Below are 24,354 nucleotides of genomic sequence, written 5' to 3' on the forward strand. Positions count from 1 at the left end.
CTTTGCATGTCTACATGCCCATTATCAGGTTATTTAGGTTTAACCCAAGAAGTGTGTGTTTAGATTTAAAATGCACTTGGTGTACTGGGGCTTAGTAATTACGCTGACACTGTGATTTGTGGGGCAGTATAATTGACAGTCAAATCAGCCCATATGGAGTTCCATGCTGCTATTTCTACTATCCCAGCTTTTTTTGTTTATAACTAATTTAAGGGTCTTTAATGCTGGAATGTGTATGAAATTCAGTTAGTAGCATAAACAGCTCTCTCTTTTTTTTTTTTTTTTTTTTTTTTGGGGGGGGGGTCATCTTATTGTTTGTAACTTTTGCTGACGACAATCTTTGGGTCAACTTGTTGGGTTTCTTGTTTGGAAGCTGATCATTAAATGGTGTTATGACCCAAATGGCAGATAGGATTTATTGCAGGCAAAGATTTGTTCATATTTGTAGATAACATGGAAAAGAGTACTCTGAGGTAGATCTGAATCCTTGGGACAGTAGGATCCTCTCCTTGTCCTAGCTGGGGTGGAGATAGGAGTTGAGTTCCTTCAGAAATAAAATAGTTGTAATTTTAAAATTAAATTTATAGACAGCTGTTCATGGGAGGGTAATATTTTCACATGATCATATGCAACAAGGGTGTAACTATAGGGCAGCTCCAACTTTTCAAAGATCAGAGCAATCCTGGGCAAACTGGGGCGGGGGGAGAAATTCAGAATTAAAAATTTGAGCCTTTTATTAGGTAATGAAATTCAACAGTCAGGAAAGACAATTGTTTTTCCTAAGGGCCCATTCTGTTTTGGAGCAGCAGTTGGTATTTAAAAAGCAGAAGTGTAAGAACAGTGTAGTAACAGAAAGAAAAAGGCTTGAGGGATAAAATGTAAACTTTTCTGAATACAGTGTATTTTTGAGATATATTGGGCATAGAAATATGATAGAAATGATTATGGGTTTACTTGTTGAAGGAAATTGCAATCTCTGCATGATTTTTAAACTCGGCAGTAAATCATCAGGCTGATATGTGGGTATCCTTTCAAGGTAAAATAGGAACTGTTTCCCAGTTATGTTTGCATTATTGATTCTCTCAGATAAGTTCCTGAAAGGTGGATGAGACAGCCAAGAAGCTAATATAATTAAGATGGATTAAAATTGGGAAGTAAGGAATAGAAGTTGTTAGACTTCAAATTAATGAATTAAATAAGTGAGACCTGTAAGGGAATTCCTTAGGTATTGCTCAGTACATTACATGCATTAGAAGTTTGGACAAGCTATAGAAAAGATCTGAAATTATTTTATGCATTGAGGCAGGGGGAATGCTTTCTATGGAGAGCCTTTAAGAAGTTGTTGCTCATAATATTCTCTCTATGAAAGCTCTTGCAATATATTGGGTAAAAAAATGTTCTTTAGTTTAGTGGAGAAAAGGTTAATAAGAATAATTTCCTAAAAAAAGTGAAGTAAATCTGTTTGGTACATTTGCCTCTTCCTGGTAATCTTCAGATCGAAATGACTCTGTTTTGTCTACCTCAAAATAATTATTGTACTCTGTGGGAATTTTGGGACATATTTTATACATGAGCTCCGATGAGAAGATTTAAAGTTTCCATCAGATCTTCCAGGCTCAAAGAAACTAGGAAATAAATAAAAATATGAGGATGCCACTTTCTATTTTATCCTCAGCTTCAGAAATGAAAAAAGAAATAGTTGCTAAACTTTGCATACTATCTGCTGTTTCTGAGTAACTGTAATAAGGGAGGTGCTTAAAAGATTTTTCATATTGCTTGTAGATAATTCCAGCGGTGCGAAGTCGGACATGGACATGGCGTATGAAAGAGCCAGAGTGCACTTTGGCTCGGAGGACGCTGCCAGCAGTCCTGTTGTGGGCAAGGTAGGTGTTCTCCTTTGGAGACTCCAGCACGTTTCTGGCATTGCAATTCCTTACTCATCATTATTCTTTGAGTAATTTAGATGTTTTCTCCTTTACATTGAAATGCTGCCCTTGCAACTTCTGTATGAGTTGTGATATTTGATGGTCTTGTATTGGTGTGTTTTAGTTCACAGTTGTTTCTGTAGATTTTGGTGACTGTTTTGGCTTTTTAGTGCAATCTTGAAACTGTGGAGATTCCTTTGGCAAGTAATGGGAAATCTGCTGCAACTTCTTGATTTTAGCTATTGCCTTCCCATGATTCATAAAAAGGATTATTTGGAAAGGCAGATTTGTCAGATCATGCTTTATTTGTGAGAGTTACTTGCAGTAAAGGGTTAAGCCTGTGAATTGCCTGTAGGTTTTCAGTCATGTTTTATGAATCTGTTTTTGTGGTCGTCTTTTTACAAGTATTAACCTGGAAGTTAAGAGCACAAAAATGCTCTTGAATTATAAAACTGCAAACCAAAATCTGAAGAGAAACTGTGGCTCCATGTGACCTTGACGGACATTTTATCTTTTTCTCCATCTTTGTATATGGTGTTGATCAAGTTTTAGTTCTGTCAAGCTGGCAGCTGCCCAGTTTCTGAAAAGTCTCTTATTCTTCCCTTTTGCAAGCTGTGATGAGTAACTTTGTTTGACTTGAGTGTCAAGCTTTGCAGAAAAAACCAAGGATAATGAAGTTAGCAAGCTGTTGCTATTTTGGAAACCTAGCTTTTTTTTTTCTAGGCCACCAGTTGTGGTAGATAGAGAACACAGATGATACGTCAAGTTTTTGCTGGGTCGGTGCCAATTACAGTGTCGAAAGGATACTTGTTGTGTATCTGTTCCTTGCAGTCGATATTGAAGAAGACGGTGACGGTGACAGAAACTCCTTCCGCAGTTTTCCATTATAGTGCTGTGCAAGATTCCTGTAACAGCAAACATATTGATGCCATCGTCGAAGCAGCAAAGAAAGACCTTTCAACCTTGATGAAACTTGATGTAAGTTATTGCAGGAAAAAATGGCTTTGTTTCTGCTTTTCATCTCATTCTGCCAGGCACTAAAGAGAAAATTGTCTCCCTAGTACACTTGTAGACTAGCTGAATGTTTTATTCCCTAGTCCATTGAAGTTATTAGAAGGCCTGAAATAAATCTGAATTATTCTGCCATTTGAAAAGAACATACTGAAATGCACTACGCGAATCTTTTCTCACTGTGTACAGATTTATTCATGTGAGAAGTAAGTGTGCAATTTCTGCCGCCTTGTAATTTCATGCTCTCGCACACTGTGTGAAGAAGTTACGTAAAAGGGTTCAGGTGATCGCTGAATCTATTAATCCTGTTGGCATAGCATCCGAATGCCTCGTTTGATTTTTGGAACTGAATCTCTGTATTTGGCCATTGGCTCTGAGTGCATTTCGCAGCTGAGTGATTGTGCTGTGCCCATTCTTCTACTTTAAGAGCTCTCATCAAACAACACTTGTTAGAACTTAAAAGATTTTACTTTTGGATTTTAACATTCCTTGCTGACTTCCAAATTATTCCCCTTGCAACTTCAAAAATCTTGGTTATGATCTTTCAGCTACCAGTAGTGAGGCTCGAGATACATGCTCTACGTTGTCGTTGATTCGACTAAGGGGTGCAGTACTGTCTGTTAGTCTGCTGGAGAATCAACTGTCTTGTCATGTTAATTTTCAGTTTTTTCAGGCACTTATATCCTCATGAAAAGGCTACAGACTAGTTTAGAAGAAATTCTTGTTACAGATGGAGTAAAGTAGGACTAGGTACTTTCATCTGTTCTGTTCAGACTTTTGTTCTTGATAGGACTGGCCTCAGACGCCGCTTGTAATGAAAGTTGGTATCCAATATACAATTGATGTTGTCCTTTTTAGACCTATCGGATCATGAGCAAAAATTCCAAGGAAACACAGTTGAGTTTACTTCAACTAGAGTTGAAGTTAATTGGAACAGTATCCTTAAAATGCAGCATTTAACAGGCAATGTTTTTAACATTGTAATAATGTTAATGAAAGTAATGAAATAAGGTAAACTTTTCAAATTTTGATATTATAGCAACTCAGTTTTTCACAAGCAACTAAAAATCTGATGGAATGTAACCAAATGCTAGAAATCTCATTTAAAGGTCAATGTTAATTTTTTCAGTGCAGGATAGCAAAAGTTGATTCTTCTGCAGGCAATGAAAGAAAAATCTTATTGTGTTTAAAATATTTGTGTTCAATGCTACTTACATAAAGGAAGAAAATTAATTCTGTAAGCTCTTAAAAAAAAAAAAGCTCAGTTCTTTTACTTCTCAGCTGGCTGGAGGCATTTTAAGATGTCATTTTTCAGAGCAGCCAATCAGTGTGAATAAAATCAAGATGTTTTGATGACAGATGGTGATGTTTTGGTTTTTGGTGGTTTGGTAGTTGTATTTTTTTTTCCCAGAGACTGTAAGAGAGAGGGAGGAGGGTATAACTTATAGGAGAGAGGCAGTATTATTTCAAATGCCCCTTAGGTATCTGACTTCAGAATTAAGATTTTCTTTTTCTTCTTTTGTTCTAAATAACTTGAGTTCTTTGGGTCTCTGTCCTGAATGGTTTTCAATCTCATACAACTTTCACACGTGTTCAGCTTTATCTGCAGTTATGAGAGTTAAACAATGTTGCAGGGCATATGTTCTGAGTGAGTTATAAGGGAATTGAGTTGCTTCCTTTGACAAAAAAAATTATTTGTCCCAGTTAATTACTGTTTTTGTTTATTGTTTAGAAGTGGTTTATGCTTTCACTTTGCATCATAAAGTGATTATGCTCTGCTAATTTGTTATCTATTATAGTAACACAAGGAAAGAAACTTGCTGTGAAAGGGATGTTGTTGTGCTACCAAGTTCTTTTCCTAGAAAGCTAGTGGCTAGAGGAGGCTGGAGAGGGTCAGTGCAAAGTTATTTAGCTCAAACCTTGTAACTATGCAATGCTGCATTTGGGTTTGCTGGTCTTGCCCATTCAAGAGAGAAGATACTAGACAGGATGGGTCTTGTTGCTTAATCAGGGTGGTAACAGCACAGAATAGTAGAATTTCAAGGACTACTTGGCGGTCATTCAAGTCTCTCTTCATGCCCAAGGCAGAATCAAATATTGCTAAGTCATTTCTGGCAGGTTTTTGTCTAAACTGTTCTTAAAGATCTCCAATGATGAGTACTTCACAGCTTTGTGTGCAATCTATTCCAGTACTTAGGTAGTCTTAGATGTGAAGAAAATCTTTGCAACAAGTTTTGTTAGAGCTAATGTAGCCAAAAAAAAAGCCGTTGATAAGTAGGGCTCATTAGGGAGCTTGTATTCCCTTACTGTGAGATACTTTCATAGTTAAAACTTTGTCTTTAAGAATAGGTAATACTGTACAACCATAAATGTATAAATATAGAAGAAACATCATAGAAATTAGTTGAGTTGATATTGCCAAACCAAAATATTTTGACAGGTGCTTGTCAGGTTCTTTGCATTGGATATGTTCCCATGAAACAGATTGGTTTCAATAAAACTATTTTTTGATGAAAATCTGTTCTTTTTATCAGCTGTAGGTGTAAAGAATAATTCTGATTATTTCACTTGCTCTATTTTTTTTTTTTTCCAATCGAAAATGCAAAGAGAAAAACCTGGTGTAACAATTACAGTGGTAAAAGGTTGACATCTCTGCTATGTTGTTTTCCTGCTGCAGTAAGGCTAATGACTGTGGGCAGATCCTGCTATGCTGCTTGCACTGAACTGTATCTCGCTGCACGTGCAGCGCTCTTGCTTTGAGTGGTTCTGCCTGGGTGGCAAAGTACCAGACACTCCAGCTTTGCCTTGCAGAGGTTAAGCTGCGAGACGCCAGGACTACACTGTCACTCTTCAGCATAAAGTAAGAATCACGTAATCGAGCGTACATTTTTGCCCCTACCCATTTGGATGATGATACCAAAATGTTGAGCTTTTGAAGATTTGCTGGTTTGGATGGAAGTTTTGCCAAAGCAAAGGTGGCCTGAAGCACTAGGGTTTGATACTGACTGCACGTGGGACACCAAATTGTTGGGGCAGTTCTTTGAGATGAAAGAAAATTCTCTCCATGCCTGGTGGTTGTCTGTGTTACGTACTTGGGATTATGGTAGTGACCAGTTTTGGAGCTGGGAAGGAATCTTCTGATCAGTTGATGCACTGAACCAGATCAGCGGTTGCCATTGCAGGGGTTTGGGGTTGAGTCCAAACTGAGGGCAGGCTTTTGGAAAGACCCTCCCTCCGTGTGCTCTTCAGTCAGGAGGAAAATTCCCACTCTTCTGTGCAGTCCACGTGTGCATGCAGACAAGAATTCATTACTTTGGGGAAGCTTGTGCTGTACGGTGTGTATGACAATCTGCTATGCGGGCACAGCACAGCTGAGCTGTGTGACCAGGGAAGGGCTGTGATAAAGCGAATGTTAGATCATCTTGTCCAGTTCCTCCATGTAGACAATCTCCTCTCGTTTCACCTTCCTTTGAAAATAACTTCATATTTCATGATTTTCCTGCCAGCTGGTAGAGGGCTCTTTTCATTATAGACCCTTAAAAGAGTCTGGGGACAAAATTGACAAATACAAAACCCTTAAGATTCTAAGTCTGATCAATTGAAATAAATTAAACCTTTTTGTCCTGTGGAAGAAATGTCTGTTGGGTAGAGAAATGTAAAAATCGTGCGCCACATTTTAAAGAGATTCAACTACTTACAATATCATCTTTAGTAATTATTATTTTTATTTGCTTTATTTGAATGCTTCCTTACATTCTTGGATCTTTTACATGTGTACAGACAAGTAAATTGTACCCTCCACCCCCTTCTTCAGGATCCTTTGTTGTTGAATGGCAAAGTGACGCTGCATCAGGTTACTGCTGGGACTGTGCTATCGAGGCAAGGAGATCAGGTGAGTCAGCATCATCTGAGAGTAGAGAGAGTGTAAGTCTGGCTCAGTCTTTGCCCCCCACCATAGGGTATTGATACACGTTCATGATGATGGACAAAAAGTGCTCCCCCAGCCCCTTCCAAGCCTTTTCTTCTCGATGTGAAACAATCCCAGCTCTCAGGCTTTCCGTGCACACGGAGTAGCAGCGTAGCCAGAGCCAGAGTGGAAATCTGGTACCTGTCTGTTTTCAGCTCTTTTGTACCTTCATGAGAAGGAATGGAGTGTCATACCTCCATCCTTCCTGAGGAGGTATGGAGAGTGGGCAGCCCTTCTTCATGCTCTGCACTGCGGGCTTTCGGTGATCTCGTTCAGTTGCAGTAAAGTTTCGGGCTGTGTCCCCCTGCGCCCGCACCGATAGAAATCCAGTAGTGTTTGTTTATAGCAAAGGGTATTTAGGATATAACAAGGTTCATTTATAATAATACTGTGTAAACAGACAAGCTTATGCAAAGCAGATGAGAGGCAGCTCCAATTACGGTGCTGCGGTATTCTGCTCTGCTGAACTGCAACGTCCCTCATCATGCTGCTGTGATTGCCCATTATCTCCATTTGCAATTCTGTTGTTATTTCTTGAGATCTTACAGATGCAGCCTTCATTTTTCATAACCGTACAAAAAGAAACACATTTTTCAATATCGTGGCTGCTTAGTTTTAAATATTCATAACCTGCTTTTAATAATTCACTATTGTGTCTTATTTTATCACCTAATTGTTCAAAAACTGTAGGGAGCTTTCTGGAAAACAGATCGGTCATGATAGTACTGTCACTGTGATAATTGCTTTTAAAATCTTTGGGGATTTTATTGAGCTCTTTTTCCATTTTCTCCAGGATGTTAATGTTTGCTTTGTGGTCTCGGGGATGCTTCATGTGTACCAACGGAAGATAGACTCAGAGGAGGACACCTGTCTGTTCATTACCCATCCAGGAGAACTCGTAGGTCAGCTCGCCGTCCTGACGGGGGAACCACTGATTTTCACCATCAAGGCCAACCGAGATTGCAGCTTCCTGGCTATTTCCAAGTCCCATTTCTATGAGTGAGTTCTGCCATGAAAACGCATATTGATTTGTGTGTGTTTGTTGTTTTTTGTTTTTTTTTTTTTTAATTTTTGTGGCCCTTTTGAACGACTGTGAGTGGTGGATGTATGTGTGGTGTAGTACTGCTACAACACATCCCATAGCAAACCATATAGCTTACGTGAGGGTTTTAAGTGCCCAGACGAGCTCTGACCCATCTACCAGATGGCTTTATCTCCAGCAAGAGGTAATGCAGAGAACATGGTAATATTAAGTAGTGATATCTCCTTTGTTCCAGGTTTATAGAGCACTTAACCCAATGGGGCATGATTTATGACCCAAGACTCATATACTTTATAATCCAAATACGAAAGTCTGGCCAGACCCTGTGCTTTGCGGGGTTAAGTGCTTCTTTGCCAGGCCCTTTCTCTTAGTTTCATTATTCCTTTTTGCTGGAGAACCACCCCAGTTCTGTTTCCAAACACAGCCCAGGCTGTTGGGTGTGTCTTGGTGTAACTATAGGTTTTCAATGCTCACTAATAAGACTAGGTCAAAGAACAGTGCCCGTGTGGAAGACAGGTTCCTCTCTGGAGCTTGGAAGTAGTGCATGACTTGTGACTTAATGCTCTAAAGGGGGATATAGGTATTTCTTAATTACAAAACACACACCCAAACCCAATATGATGAGTGTTTGTCCAATATTGTCCTTGTCCAATATTAATGGTTAATGCTCTTGATTTATTCCATGATCCTGTTGTTAAGACTTACTATTAGTTCACACCCATAATTTGTGTCAAATTACCTCTTTCCTTTTCTAAAGACCTTTTCAACTTCTGCTTGAACGTGCCATCAGCCCTGTGTTATGTATAAGACTTTTTGAGGTTGTGTTTTCTAGACCACTATTATGTTATGTATTTCAGCATGATTACTACTTTCTAAATAATTCTAATTGTTTGTATTGCTAATCAACTTTACCACAGGATCTTATTCTGTGATTTTTGGTTTTTTTCACCTCAGGCAAAAGGCTGTGTGCTATAAAACTGAACGCGCTGTTCCCAGCAGTGCACTTGGTTGATTAGCTGTATTTTTCCAGATCTGTGCAGTGGATGTCAACTCTTTGACCTAATTTCTGATAGATGGTCCCTGTTTGTGCCATTGCATGCGTTATCGGATCTGTTTCTTGTCCTGCTTTTTCCTTCTTTCTTCTTCTGTTGCTGTCTTCTTCTGTTGCTTTTTTCCTACTTGTTTGTGACTTGAAATTTCAATATGTCTCAGCCAACAAGTCAGAGTCCATATTTTCTCCTCTCTTTTTTTTTGTTTTGATATTCAGTCCTGGATTAACTCTCGTGTTTTCTTGAGCTGATTTTCCTGAGTTTTCTCTTCTCTCATGAATCAAGTTGTCACTTGTTTATTCCAGCTTACCTTTTTGCTTCCATTAAGCCCTGACTAGTCAGTGGTCTTGAACCCATCAGTTTATCACCTTGTCATAATTTTTGGGACCTTTCCAAATCTTTCTTTTTCTCCTTTAAAAAGTTCATTGCCAGTTCTCTGCATTTTACATTTGCTCTCTTTCAGCAATCCATCTTCACAATTTCTCCTGAAACTCAAGCTTTATATCACTTCTACCTCCTGTTCCCATATGTAAAAGTGTCATTGTAGGAAGTCTTTGAAAAGCATGAGTTTTCTTCATCCATAAGTTGGTTCATTTTTTCTTTAAACTCTATGAGAAAGAAAAAATTGTTGATAAAATTAGAAGTGAGTTTTATTTTCCACTTTTCATTCCACATTCCATGTGCATAGTCCTACAACATTAGCCTTTCTGCTTTACTCTGTATCTCACAAGATTGATTTTTTTAAAAATTTTTTTTTCCCTCTCCTACCTTACTGACCAGAAGAAATTTGACAAGAATCTCCATTATTCTCCAAAATTCCTTTCTTCCTTTCTTGTCAAATATATGATTCTTTTTTCTTTGAGCTGCCCTGGAACACTTTATGTGTCTTTTTTTCTCAATAATTATTGGGAGGGCAAAGCAGAAAGAACGTGGTCGATAGTTGCCATTAGGCAAAGAGCACAGTAGTGGAAGTAGCTCGGGGTTTGGACAACAGATTAAAGACTTTTCACTGAAAACTTTGGGGCAGGAGCCTTTTTACATGGTACAGCCATGACTAAATAACTATCTGTAAATGTAGACTTTAAGTATAGGGGTGATACATGCTAATTATATAGTATATACCTTAAATGCTTTGCTATTTTGCTGAACTGATGTACTAAGTGTGCAGTGCCTACGCTGCAACTGTTGGTGTCTCCTGACGAACAGTGTAATCAAGTTGTCACCAGACTTTCTTGAGGGAATATGTTCAGGTTCTGCAGTACTAGGGACTCTGTCACATTTTCTGCTTCAGTGAATTTCACAGTTTGGAGTCTTAATCATGTGCACTTGCCAGATTAGCAGGAATGCTTTGATTTTTATTTTGTGTTGCCAGCCAAGCTGAGTATCAAATTGCATCCACATCCACAAGAATATCTGCATAAGTCCCAGGTTTTCACAGACACTAGTTTAGCCCTTTCATTGCTATATTTGGTGAGCTTTCTAATAAAGAATCCTGAGGGTTCCTTCAAAAACAGGTTTCCGTAGTACAGAGCTTTGGTTTTAAGTTCCCCAGTGTCAGGCATGTGCAAAGCAGAAGAGCAAAGATGCAAATGCCCAGGTGAAAGGAAGGAAACCTGGCTGATAATGTGGAAAAAAACCCTGCTTTTCTCTTCTTGTGCATAGGGTGAGCTTTTACCTTCCATGCTAATACTCTTCTGGAAGCTATATAGCACTCAATGAAATAACAGAGAGCTCCAGATGGAAGTAAAAGCAGCCTGTTAGTAGTTTGCATTTTGAATGCATTAAGTATTAAGATTCATATCTTGAGGGAGGAAAAGGAGTAAATGGCTTTTATTGATCACAGCAGACAGCCTGTGTGGGAGGAGACTTTGAGGGCTACATAAGCAAGTAGAGTAAAAACAATAAGCTAAACCATTCAGGAGTTTTCAGTGGGTTTATTTAACTTTTAGATCAGCTGAGGAGGGGGATAGGGCTGGGTATTTTTTGTGTGTTGAGGGATTAGGGTTGTCTGTTTATTAGTGCTTATTTTGGGGTGCCTCTTCCAGCTCCTTTGTCCTTTGCTCCAAGTTAGATCAGTGTGGTAAAGTTTCTGTAAGATAACGTGTTGTTTTCGTGTGCAATAATAGCTTATTGAAGCCAAGGTGGTCTGTGGGCATCTTGGGTTGGAGATGGTGGGGCATGGAAACCTCAGGGCAAGAGAAAAGGGGCAGGAGAGGAAAGCTGTCCTGTGTTTTTGTAATCCTGTTTTGAGGGCTGGATTCTAAACAGTGCTAAGAGTTGGTGTTCAGTTCAGTTCATCTAGTAGCACATAGGAGTGCAGGGGTACGAGTGCGATGAGCTCAATATGGAATAGGGATATACGCCTACGAATCTCTTCCGTTTCAAATTCAGGGATTTCAGCTGAAGAAATGATAAGCTTCATTATTGCAAAAAAGTAATTTGAGGCATTGGGTAAGGAGAGCAGACTAGTCATGCGAGATAAGCACAAAAGCTTCCTACAATATCCTGTGGGCTGCACTTGACCCATAGTCACTGTCAGCTCTGGGTCTCTTGCTGCAGCTCTAAGATGAATGAATCTCATGGTTTTTTTATCAAATCTAAGATCTGATGTTTTAGTAACTTTAGGGCAGTTTCTGTGCTTCACCCAGGCAGTAAGGAGCTCCTGGTGAGTTTGCTTTCGACATCACATTCTAGGATTATGGATCTCTACTCAGGCTTTCTCTGATTTCTGATGGGTTACAATGGTCCACAAGGAACCATGTTTCAGTTAGGGAACAACGACTGACAGTGCTCCTTCCATGCCCTTCTCTCCTCCTTTCCATTTTTTTGGGGTGCAAGGTTAGATACGAAGCTCACGTGATTTGTGCTTAGTGAGAGTTCCCACGTACACGGGATCTCCTTATGGCAGTCTGGTGTCTTCATTGTAAAGGGAACATTGATGCAGAAAACATACTAAGCATTTATCATTTTCTTCCTCATCTCTATCTGTGTGCACTTCACATACCGGCTCTGCATACACGTACCACCTCCTTTCTGAATTGTGCTGCCTCTCGTGAAATAACTGTTTTTCAGTAGTCTGCCATCAACTGCTCTTGATGCTGCGCAGGAACAGAAAAGATAAGATGTCCTAACAGGTACATCATCTAGAGATGTGCGTGGCCAGTCCACTCCTGTGGAGTAGTGCTTCAGTAAGAATTTGAGTGCTTACTCACAAAGTGACAGGATGCAGTGATCTTTAGTCTAAAAAGAATGAGAAATAAGATGTTCAGGAGCAGTTACCAGGTATCTGTGAGAGCGATTTCCCTCGGGCCTTGCAGTCAGTGTCGAGTTTGCAGTTATCCCTGGCAGAACGTTCTCAAAAATTTTTCAGTTTGAGACAAGTATTGATTAACACGGTATCTTTATTACTGGAGACTTTTAAGCATCAGTCAAAAGATCGTGTGAAGATCAGAAGCTTTATTAGAAGATGTTTCAATTCTTTGTGTTCTTTGCAAGAGTAAAAAGGGAACACTTGAAATGCAGAGCAGGTCTCTCTATTTTCAAGAGCATCAGACTTCACATGTAGTAAAGTTCTAACCTGATGGAAAATCTAGGGGAAACTGAGCACATGTGCACGTGTGAGAGACTGAGAGGTGCACAATGGCAGGAAGGGATAATCTTTTGGACAGTATGAACATTTCCCAGAGTTATAAGAGACCTGGGTGAAGGATGGCTCATAAACAGGAGCTGGCATGGCTCCCATCCATCCCGCTGCTCACTTAAAGAAGGGAGTTGGGCCAGACAGCAGGACTAGCTAACATCTTACTAGCATGATCTGACTGCCACTAGGACAATGTCAACTTTGAGTGATGTTTAATTTGGGCTAGTTTGGAAGGCTACTTTGTCAAATTATCACTGGTGTAGCGTGGTTGTGGTGATGGTGGAGTGTGTATATGTGTATGTACTAACTTCTGAATTAGTGCCTGTATAACTGCCCAGTTGCATTGGCAACAGCTGCATTGGGATATTGTGCCTGTGTGTACCTATTCCTATTTTGGGGAAGTGCTTGAGTAACCCCTTTTTTTTTTTTCCCTTAGGATAATGCGGGAGCAGCCAAGCGTAGTTCTCGGTGTGGCCCACACTGTTGTGAAGAGGATGTCCCCGTTTGTTAGGCAAATTGACTTTGCCCTGGATTGGATGGAGGTTGAGGCTGGACGAGCTGTTTACAGGTGAGATGTGGACAAAATTGTCTGTTGTCTGTTGAATATTTAAGTTTTCATGGTTAAGGGAGCTGTGCTCCCTTGGTGATATATAGAATAAGAAACTCGTTGGACTAAATTTATCAATGATTCCATTAGGTTTATCTGTTTGCCTATTTTGTGATTATTTTCTTTCTGCAGTACCCATCACCATTATAGAATCATAGAATCTTTGGGTGGGAAGGACCTTTCAAGGCCATCTAGTCCAACCCCCCTGCAGTGAGCAGGGACATCTGCAACTTGATCAGGTTGCTCAGAGCCCCGTCCATCCTGACCTGAAATGTTTCCAGGGATGGGGCATCCACCACCTCTCTGGGCAACCTGGATGACGGCTTCACCACCCTCGTTGTAAAAAATGTCTTCCTTACGTCTAGTCTAAATCTGCCCTCCTTTACTTTAAAACCATTACCCCTTGTCCTGTCACTACAGGCCCTGCTAAAAAGTCTGTCCCCATCTTTCTTCTAAGCCCCTTTAAGTCCTGGCAGCTGCAGGAAGGTCTCCCCGGAGCCTTCTCTGCTCCAGGCTGAGCCCCCCCAGCTCTCCCAGCCTGTCCTCCCAGCAGAGCTGTTCCAGCCCTCGGAGCGTTGCTGGGGCCTCCTCTGGCCCCGCTCCAACAGGTCCATGTCTCTCCTGTGCCGAGGGCTCCAGAGCTGGATGCAGCACTGCAGGGGGGTCTCCCCAGAGCGGGGCAGAGTGGCAGAATCCCCTCCCTCAAACATTGCTTCAGTGTCTTGTCTCCAGGTGTTACTAAAACTCTCATATTATTCCTTATCCTTTACGTTGTTTTGGCAAGCTTTTAAAGTGACGTAATTGATGAAGACACAGTTGTACAACAAAACAAAACCCAAAGGTAATTTGGGTAGGTTTATTCAATAGTAGATTGAAAATAGTCACTGCACTTTATGTTTAAGGGGCAAAAGTTATCTTTGGGAAACCTAGGATACATTTGAGCCATTATATGGTTGCTGCAGTGGTAGGAGAATAAAAGTCTAATTTAGTACATGTTCTATATAATTGTCATTTTAATTTTTATAACTATACCTGCAGCATTAATGCTAATGGAAGTTTTGGGTTGCTTTGTGCATCGAAGCAGTCATAGCTGTCAATATCTTGTTAAAATCTTTCGGAATTCCTTCGGAGTTAGTTTTAACTCCACTACCAGAAGCATGGCGTTTGCTCTGTGTACTAGGTTATGCTGGAAATCTGCGTGCCAAAGAGCTCTCTTAATCATGCAAACTTGATATAGCAAAACCTTACTGATAGACTAAGATGTGTGCACTGAAAGGAATCCAAACCCTGAGCCACTCGGGGGGTTTTCTCTTTGACCTGCAGAATTTCTGTATGCATCCATATTGACCTTGCAATGACAACAGGCTCCTGCTGTAACCAGTAACGAGCCCATTGTCTCCCCTAGAGACCACTTGCATTCTGCTCATCTTCTTCCAGACCTAACATTAACCAGTTGTGCAAAGCCTGTACATTTAAATGTTAAACATTCCAAGTCACCTTTTAACAGATGCCTGTTCAGTTTCTTGTTTGCTTTTTACGGTTAGCTGTTGGTTAAACATTTTCCTGTGTCCTCTAAGCCAGGTGGGGAAAGATGATCAACTTATTAAAAGGTTCTAGATGCATTTGCTGAGCAAAGATGCTTCACTAATCCTCGTTATTGATCGTTCTTTCTACAGGCAGGGTGACAAGTCAGACTGCACGTACATTGTGTTGAATGGTCGACTTCGCTCAGTCATACGGATGGATGATGGAAAAAAGCACCTGACGGGTGAATATGGACGAGGAGACTTAATTGGAGTGGTAAGAGCCCATTTCAACAAATGAATTGTTTGGCTGAGAAATTGATCTTGACTCCACACTGAAAAAATAAAATCTTGCTCTGATCAGTTGTTAATCTTAGCTAAGGGCTTTTGCAAGTTGAAAAGATGGAAAATCCCTTCTACCTGGAGACTTTATATAATAGTACATGAATGGGATTATTAGACTTGGTTTAAGAAGAAAGATTTAAAAAAGACAACCAAATCAAAAAGCCCTGCACAGTGCTCTTTTGTGATATGGGTTACTTACTTTCACATTCAGAGGAGAGGAGAGCAGCCTGCTAGAATGGTGCAGGAAGAGTTGCAGGAATGTGCACTAAATAGTGATTTGAATAAATTTAGTATCATAGGAAGATTGAGTTTGGCTGGGGCCCCTGGAAGTGTCTAGTCCAACGCCCCCCGAGTTAGCAGAGCTGAATTCAAAGCTGCATCATGTTGGTCGGGGCACATGCAGTTATTAAAAGGTATTAAAGCAACTTTTGTTTTCGAAATTGTAGTATTTACCCATGTTTAATTTCTCTCCCGTGTTCATTTTTTGTTTCTCAGACCTAGTTGAACCAACTGAAATGGGAGTCCTACATCATAAAATATTCATGGCTTGTTAGAGTTTTATATTTAAAATTTGAAGGTGTCTGAAGTTCTGAGACTGTTGTTCATACCCTCTTCTGCTTTCTGAGCTGAAAACTGAAAATTTAATGTGTATCTGTTTATAGCCAGAATTAGCGTACCTCCGAATAAAGCAAACATGAGAGTTGCTATTAGTAGTATGGGAAGAAATTCTTGTTCATAGAGATCGAGAGGAAGAGGAAGGAGGAGTACAAGGCTGGTTTCCTTTAGAGAGCTGCTCAAGGTTGTGCTGACTGCAAAAGGTGGTATTTTTGAAAGTGGCATGATCCAGTAGTTGAGTGTTACCCACTGGTATAAGAGGTTCTCCTCTGCTACCTGGCCTCTTTCCCTTGATCACTGGCGATGTCTGTAGTGGAGGACTCTGTCGCTGTAGCTGGGGCAGGAGTGCAACATCGGCACGTGAGACCTAGTTGTCCCTGATGGCGGGTGGGTCACAGACTGGTGTCCGTATTGTAAAGTGTTTGTGGCAGAGGTCTGGTGTACTGGGTGAGACTGAGAACTGACCTAACATCTGAGTTGTTTTTCTTGAGAGAAGTAAAAAGTTTCCTTGTAAGGAGGATGAAGTCTTTGGGCCTTTTCAATGCGGGTTCACAGCTCACTATCACTTGTCCAGTAACTTTAAAATAAATTGTTTATCATTCAGAAGTGTCTGCAATAGCCTGTAAGAGGTGATACTCCCAGCAGAAGACACAGGTGGTCTGGACTGGTGACTGCACCATATTCATTGATTCATATTCATGGACAGTGTTTTAGGTTGTCTTCCCAAGACCAGTGCTACTTCTGGCTGAGGACTCTTGTTGGCTTGGGACTGTATTTGGAGAAGCAGGTCTATTCTCGCTGCTAGGCACACTCAAATTTTCTTTCTTTGTTTTTCTTTTTTGGGCTACCTCTTCGGGATAGCTCATTAAAGGTAAAATGACATGGTTTAACAGGATCAAAAGCTGAGATCTTTTGTGACTAATCATGTTGCTATGAGGTGTGTGTTAATAAGGGTTTGTCAGTTTTGACGTGTACAAGCATTTTCCTGCTCGTTTTCCTGGTTTCTTTCACCAGCAGTGATCTGGAGCTCCACTGTCAAGCTTCTGGAGTTTTGCAGAGGTTAAAACAACAGAGCTGTTCTACTTTCTGAAAGCAGTTTTGAATGACAGTGGAGCATACGGCGTAAACTCTTACCTCCTCTATGAGCACTAGTCCTGGTTTTGGCATAACGTCTTGTGCTGGCTCAACCGTTTACCTGGTGGGGAGAGGGAGGTTGATTCAGCGGATGGACTGGGACGTGTTTGCCGTAACAGTGCCATGTTTGCTGGTGAGTCCCTAGGCACGGATACAGAAATTCCCATATAGTTTATGTCTAAACCATAAGTCACTTCTCTGGATCCATGTTATGACATGAATAATTTGAAGACTTTTGTGACTCCGTGGACGTCATCTACTCCTTCCTACCCACAGCTTCCAGGCCTCCTGACTCATGCTGCCATTTGTTGAACGAATCTCAATGCTCTGGCTGTCTTTTGAAAACATGGGGGAGGATTTGTAAGGATTGCCAAGATTAATGTAGCCATTCTTTGCAGAGGGCATTAGTAGAATGACATTTTTCATTTTAAAAAGATTTGTTTATCCCCTTCTGCAGGATCTGTTATAAACCCTTAAAAGCCTGCTATAGGGTTGGTTTTCTTCCCTGAAAGTAAAGGAATTGGAGGGTTCTAGGTGCTTGCAGGGAATGAAATTAGTAGTTGGTATTGGTAATTGGTATTTTGGTCAACTGATGGCATGTTCCTCCCTGAAACCCCTCCAAGACACCCATGTCATTCTGAACTGTGAGCGCTAACTAAATACAAAGGTCTTCTAGTCGCTGTATTTTTGTTTATTGCCTTTATCTCAGAACTTTAAAAATGCTGTGTGTCATATGCATACGAGATGAGTATCTGCCATTTCAGCTTTCAGAAGAAAAGCAGTGAAAAATGAAGGATTTCAGACAAGATGTTAATTTTGAAGCATGTGCTCCCAAGGCTAAACTTGTGGCTCAAATTGTGGTTTGTTCCTTACAGTGACTCAATGGCATCTGTTTTTGAGGACTGTCAATTTGAGGGAGAAGAACAGATTAGAAACTAACGTTTGCCTTCCCTGTGTTGTTAGTTGGAAGAGCTGATGAGCATAGTTGTGTCAAGGGAAAATGACCCCCACGCCCTGGGAGCCTTTTTGGAGGGGTGCTGCCAGCTGCTGCTGACCCTATCAATGGGCAACTGCAGTTGCTGTATCTGGTAAAATCAAGTCAAAACTTGATTGAAGGCTTTCCAGGTAGTTTTTAAAGGACAATGATCAATCTGTTAGATAAATCCCTCCCATTTGAAATACTGTTGACCACTTGAAATACAGTTAACAGAAGTCCTGTTGTCTAGAGACTGTGATTTGACCCATTTTGAGGGGAATCTTAATTTGTTGATGCTGTTTGCTACAGGTGCACTTGTGGAAAAATGCTAAAATGTTAATTTTGTTAAACCATGAAGTGAGCTAAAGGGTAAAATACAAGCTAACTCTTCCAGTGTCACTTCTACCATACCCAGGTGACCCCAGAGGAAATCAGAAAAGCCGACTGTGTGTTGATAGAGTAAAGGGCTTCTCTTCACTTAAGTTGTTTAAAATACTTATATTAGTCTTTCTGTTTTTTTCTTTTTTTTTTTTTGTTCCTGATGTAGCTGCTTTAGTTCTGGTCTTGGTTAACTGCTGCAAGTTGTAGTTTTTACTCTTGTTATTTTGATCTCATTAACACGTTGCTGTCTGAGAAAAAGGATTCCTTTTCATTTTATGCCTATTGGTATCATGCAATCTGGCCCAGGCTTTGACATTTAGAGTTGCCCCTAGCACTGCTGATGAGACTGGGGCAGTTATTCAGTACTTTTTTACAACCTGCAAAATGTGTTGTCCCAGATGGTTACAGGATCACAACTCCAAGCATCTGCTGAGATGGGTGTTCTTTGCTTTTTGCATTGCTGGGGTACTAGTGGGTGAGGAAAAGGTGGGGAAAAAACCCAACAGAGCTATCTTGCAGAATAACCTCCTGCTGAATAGAAGTTATTTGTATACTGCCTGGTCCCTTCCAATATCCAGACCTGATAGAACCTTCTGTGCAATTAGCTTTTTATGCAAGTCAACACTTGGTCTTAACTGGGTTCTTGAAGAATGGCTGCAGTGTTGGTAAGATGACTAAATACCCGGCAGTTCTTAGCAGCCTCAGTAACAGCTGTGGAACTTAGAATATTTTTAAAAGCTGGGCTCTTACGTAGTTTATAGCTTATTGGTAGCCACCTGCCTCCTAAAACTGTTGTCTGTAGTGTCTTACCAGCAAACCAGTCAGCTTTCAAAAATGCCCCACTGAGTGGGAAAGTTGCAGCAATGTTTTGGTTAATTCAAGACCCTTTCTGCTTCTTTTTAACAACTGGAATGCCCCTTCTTATTAGCAGGATTATACCCAGTTGGTATAATTCTGGGTAGCAAAATAGCAAAACTAGTGCAGAAAGGCATTTGTGCACTAACACTTCCTTTTAATGCAGGGCAGCTTGAGTGATAAATTGCAGAAACAGAATCCTCATCTGCCAGTGCTGCAGCATACCAGTTCTGCTGTGGAAAAAAATCACACTTCATGTTCTAGAAATAATGGCGCTCTTAAATCTTTTTAGATATTAAGCTGTTCATCTGGTTAATAGAGTTAAGTGTGCATGGCTTTTTTTCTCTCTAGAAAGTTGAAAACCAAGAAGAATCTATAAATGGCTTATGATTTCCTTAGGGATTTGGAGCATTGTCCTTTTGAAACGTTAACACTGTTAGAAATCTTTAATTGCTGAGTAATCCCCAAAGGAAACACACCAGTATCAGGATGACACTTTTCACGCTTTTGTTCTTTATCAGTATTAATGTTATCACACACCACTGTCTTTTGACTCTACCAAAGCCAGCTGAATATCATTGTACCCCTGATAACCACACTAAAACCAGGCAAATTCTGCTCTCTTAAGGCTGATTTACTTTGTCATTTTTTAAGTGTGTGGATGTTTTTTGCCTATTAGTTGCATGTAATTTTTTCAGACTGCGAATGCTTCTTGTTTCTAAAGCTTTTAAGTCACCAAAAAAACAGATTTCAGGTTAATTCAGGTTAGTGGCACCTCCGGCACTCTGCACAGCCGTATCTGTGGAAATTGGAGGCGGATGAGGTCCAAGAACAGAGCTGGAGGACATGGTTCTGAAAGGAGTTGTTCTCTTTCCATCTCTTTCACCGTCTGTCTTAATATGTTACTGAAAATTATTTGCCTAGCAGCATCTTAGGTGTGAAATTGTATTTAAAAAAAACAAAACCAAAACCACAAACAAACAAAAATCAGACCAAAACACAAACCACACAACAAAAAAACCCCAGTATTTACTAGCAGCAAAGTGAGACAAAGGAAGCTCTGAGAAATGAGTTCACATTTGCACAACTGAATTAGTGTCAGACTGGAATTAGAAGCTTGATGTCTTGATTTCCAAACCCATCTTGGCTGAACTGAAGTCACTATTCTGAGCCATCTGAACCTCAGTTTCCTACGAGCATCTTCACTTACAAGTGTGAGCTGCTGAGTACTGTCTATTTTTCTGACTCTTTTCTCTACAACATTTTATTCTTTTATCCACACTAATTTACCTTGTATCCTTATTTGCCTCAAGTTCTAATAGCTGATGAAGGTAAGAGACAGTTCATTACCAAAAATTGTTGTGGTACAGTTTAGTCGTCTCATCACTGGCTGGGAAAACCACAGGCACAATTTTGATAGGAACTGGTGTTAAATTATCTGGCATTAATGTTATGTGGGTAAGTCATTTGGCTTTGTAACTGACACAGATAAAACTGCAGAGAGATTTATCTCCTTAGCCAAATTCTTTTTAGAGACTATTAGGATCTTTGATGACAGATAGTGATAGAAGTTGTGACCTGCTGGGTGTCAGATTGGTGATTTAATACATCAAACTGTCATTCCTTAAGCTATTTTGTGTCTCCCTCCTGCTTCCAGCTGAACTCCTGTGTGATAATAGCATTGCTAGTGTCCAGCTATCAACTAACTCATGATACAAGTTCTGATCCGCCTTCAGGGCAGTCTTGTACTTCCCTTGCCTTCTGCTCCTTTCTCCCTTCCGTTTTGAGAACTGCTGCGTCAAGCTAGGCTGGCTTGGGAATGGCAAGAGTTAACATCCCCTTTCGCCTTTGCAAAATGCACAAATAAGTTGTTAGCAAAGGAGGGTTTTTTTTTTTTCTTGATTAGAACTTTTCTTTTTGGCAAGCATCACTAAGTAAGAGTCTTCAAGTAAGTGAGAGAGATGTGATCCATCATGAAAATGCTTGGAGGCCAGCAGGTAGTGGGAAGCAGAGTCCAGCAGAGGCGAAAGAAAGTTCTCATGGGAGAAGAGTCAGCAGCGAAGGATGGGGGAAGTATACTGCTGAAGTCCCAGCCAGGTTTGGTATTCTTCTGGTGTGAAGCTGAGTCAGAGGCAATCAGATCTCTCCCTTGTTGGAAAGTGTTCGAGCAGGTCATCGTGTTCTGTTCTCTCTTCTTCCACTGTTGAAGTTCAGGTATAATTTCACCAGAAGAGGAGCATCTTGCATGCCTGTAAGTGGTCTTGCACTCGCAGATACTCTTCAAACAACTTGGATAAATTTGATGAATTTGTTGGGTGTTTTGTGTGTGTGATTGATAGCTTTTGGTATGTTTTTTGGCAGTGCTTTGACCGTAATGTTGGATTAGGGGAACAAAAGGTGCCTGCAACTTCCCGTCTTTTCTGTAGCCATGTGTATATAAGGAGTGAAACTTAAATACACTAGGTAGGACTGTTACCAGCTCCGTTCCCCAGCTATAATCTTTCCCTTTTCTGTCCATTAACGATGTTCACTGCTGCACGAGGACTGTCATTGCACTGCTACAAAATGCAGGCTCAGTCCTTTCGGGAGAACCTGTGGCCTTAATTACAAAACCTCTGCCTTAATTACAAAAGGTAGCAAGCTCAGTCTTACATAATTTTTACATATATTTTATATATAGACTTACATATGCACATCTAGATATCCAAGGCAAGACTTACATGTATGAACGTATGTATATGTATGTAATTCATATATATAAAGAAGGAGAGGTTTGGATTCTTCTTTCTGCATAGCAGAAGTGCTGGATGTCCTCAGTCACGGGGTTAACTTGGCACACAAAATATTGCAGAAGGTGGTTGTTAGGACAACTTTCAAGAGTACATGGTGTACTGCATTCATCTGCTGGCACTGCTCCCGCAAATAGCATTGATTTGCAGCTTGTCTGGTTGCTCTTCCCACTCCTTCGTTGCTTCCAGCATTGTCTCCTCCTTTGTCCTTTTCTGATACAAACAAGTTAATGTTTCACATCCTTCCGAGCTGATGGCTGGAGGAAGTACCTTTGAGATGAGCATCCTCTGCTGCTTCAGGTGCCGATGAGCTGAAGAAGGGTCTGAGAGCAGCTTGTTTAAACCAGAAAAAAAAAAAATTGTTCAGTGTAGTGTTTGGTCGCCCTTCATGTAACATTGATTGTGTTACCTTGCTGTCTTCAGCTCCAGCAGCATCTCCGGCTCTTGTCTAGCAAAAGCACCGCTGTGAAAATCCACGCGCACGTGTCTTTGTGCCTGCGCTGTTCTGGTGCTTGCGTTGGCCACTGAGCTACGGGTGTGCTACCTGGGACCTGCACATCTGACTTGTTGCCTTGAGCCTTCTAAACTATCGGCAGATGTCAGTGTTGATATTTCTCCTTCCTAGGCCTCCACGGGTACGCCTGCGCTTCCTTCTACAGCCTATTTCATCCCCGTCCCTTGTGTTTCCCGCCGTCTTGTGACAGTCCTTCCCTGGCGCCTTTGGGTGAGCTGTTGGGTTTGCGTGGCGCCTGGCGTGCTTCGGGGCGGGCGCTGTGCAAGGAGCGAGCGAGGAGGCAGTTTTGGCAGGCAGACCTCTGGGCCGTCTGTCTGCTTGGGGGGGGCCGGGGTGCCTGTGCAGGGCGTGTGCGGCGGCGCCGGCCGTCTGAATTGCTGCGCCCTGCTCAGGAAAGTCTGTGTCCCCTCCACTGGTGCCGCTGGAACTATGCCTGTGCTGAAGAGAAGAAAATGCCTTTTTTGCTATTTTGACTGTCAGAGTTCTCACTTTTTGTTAGATGTGAGGTGGCTTTCGTTGAAGCATGGCTGGATGTGTCCTGACCCGTCTCCCTGGCGGGCTCTTTTGTCAGAGGGTGCGTGTTCGTGGGCCGCTGGGTCTTGCCAAAGCGTCTGGTGGGAACACGAAAGCTTGAGCCTACAAATATCAAGCTAATTGACAGGCGGGGATTGTGGCTTTCGTGACTGAGGATTTGGGAGGTGAAGAGTTTAAACTACATAATTTCATAATCTTTGGGGGTCCTAACCTGCTTCCCAGGGTCTCCGCATAACTGATGCTTTCAATTCTGTGCCGGCTGCTCCCTCCTAGTGCATCGTCTCCAGGGAGCGGCCATGGAAGGGCCGAAATGCAGGGCATCCTTGGTGTGGAAAAGTCATGGCTTTTTGTGAGCTGGTAGCAAGGAAAAGATTGATACGAGAAAAGGAAATATGATGTATGAGAGAATAAAAAAATTCTAGAGTGGAATAGAAGCTATGAAGAAACTGAAGGCAGTATGTTTTGAAAATAAACGTGGATGGGAAGGGAATGCACAGAAGGAGCCACGAGAGCGTATGAATGTGCTGGTGGTTGAAGGTCAGGGGAATGGACCTGTGACTATAAACACAATCTGTTGACTTGTGTCACTAATTCAGGCTGGACCTATGTACTATTGCACTGGGCAAACTTGAAAACTTGCTCTGAAAGAAATAATCTACACAAGAAGCTGTATTTTGAAATTATTTGCATTTTTCTGTTTGCTGGCTTTTAGAAAAGTCACCCAATAATTTGTTAAAGTGAGGCTGAATTTGTATGGAGAAGTGTTGGTTCGGTGGGGTTTTTTTGCCAGCAAGTAGATTAAAAAAACAGCCCCAGTTTTGGTCAGGTTCTCCGTGAAGTCTGAGAGATGCTTAAGGCTAAGCATGAGAAGAGCTGTGCTTACTGCACTGGGGCTATGCACACACTTAAAGTTAAGCAAATATTCAAAGTGATTTGTTGGATGTAGCTCAAAAAGGAATTTGGAGTAATTAGACCTCAACTTGCAGAAGATGACACTTCCTGGTTTTTACTTTCCAACAGTGTAATTTGGAAAGCTGTAAGAAGAAGTCTCAGGGGTGACTTGAAAATTAAGTCAAAAAAGGTCATGAGAATATAAATTGCTTTTTCCCCTCCCTTTAAAAGATGTACAGTAACACTTTTTCTTTGTAAAGAACGTGTAAGCTAGGGTTGTGAGTCGCATGCATTGTACCTGATGGATGCATTGTACGTGTTTTTGTTACTATTTAATACTGAAAATATGAGAGACCTAGCTGTTAGAATTAACTGAAACAATAAAAAGAGCATAGGTCTATTTATAGTTCTTGTGTTTTTTTGTTGTGTTTTTTTTTTCTTTTTGTTAATGTGAGGAGCAATGGAACTGCAGTAGCACAGGAGGGACCACCACCTATGGTAATATTAACAATCAATTACAAGAACCACAGAGTATATATAAACACTCTAAATTGAT

At 40.9% G+C, this 24,354-nt stretch overlaps 1 protein-coding gene across 1 annotated transcript in view; it reads left to right on the forward strand.

Annotated features, from left to right (window-relative positions):
- PNPLA7 (patatin like domain 7, lysophospholipase) overlaps window positions 1-24,354 on the forward strand; it is a 123,498-nt gene that overhangs the window by 20,428 nt on the left and 78,716 nt on the right. Inside the window, exons 13-18 of the mRNA XM_082009091.1 lie at window positions 1,783-1,883; window positions 2,757-2,903; window positions 6,751-6,828; window positions 7,697-7,902; window positions 13,071-13,202; window positions 14,918-15,041. Coding sequence (XP_081865217.1) covers window positions 1,783-1,883; window positions 2,757-2,903; window positions 6,751-6,828; window positions 7,697-7,902; window positions 13,071-13,202; window positions 14,918-15,041 — 788 coding nt within the window. The remainder of the gene's footprint in view (window positions 1-1,782; window positions 1,884-2,756; window positions 2,904-6,750; window positions 6,829-7,696; window positions 7,903-13,070; window positions 13,203-14,917; window positions 15,042-24,354) is intronic.

Source organism: Phaethon aethereus, assembly GCF_964289735.1.
Source record: "Phaethon aethereus genome assembly, chromosome: 20".
Taxonomy (NCBI): Eukaryota; Metazoa; Chordata; class Aves; order Phaethontiformes; family Phaethontidae; genus Phaethon; species Phaethon aethereus.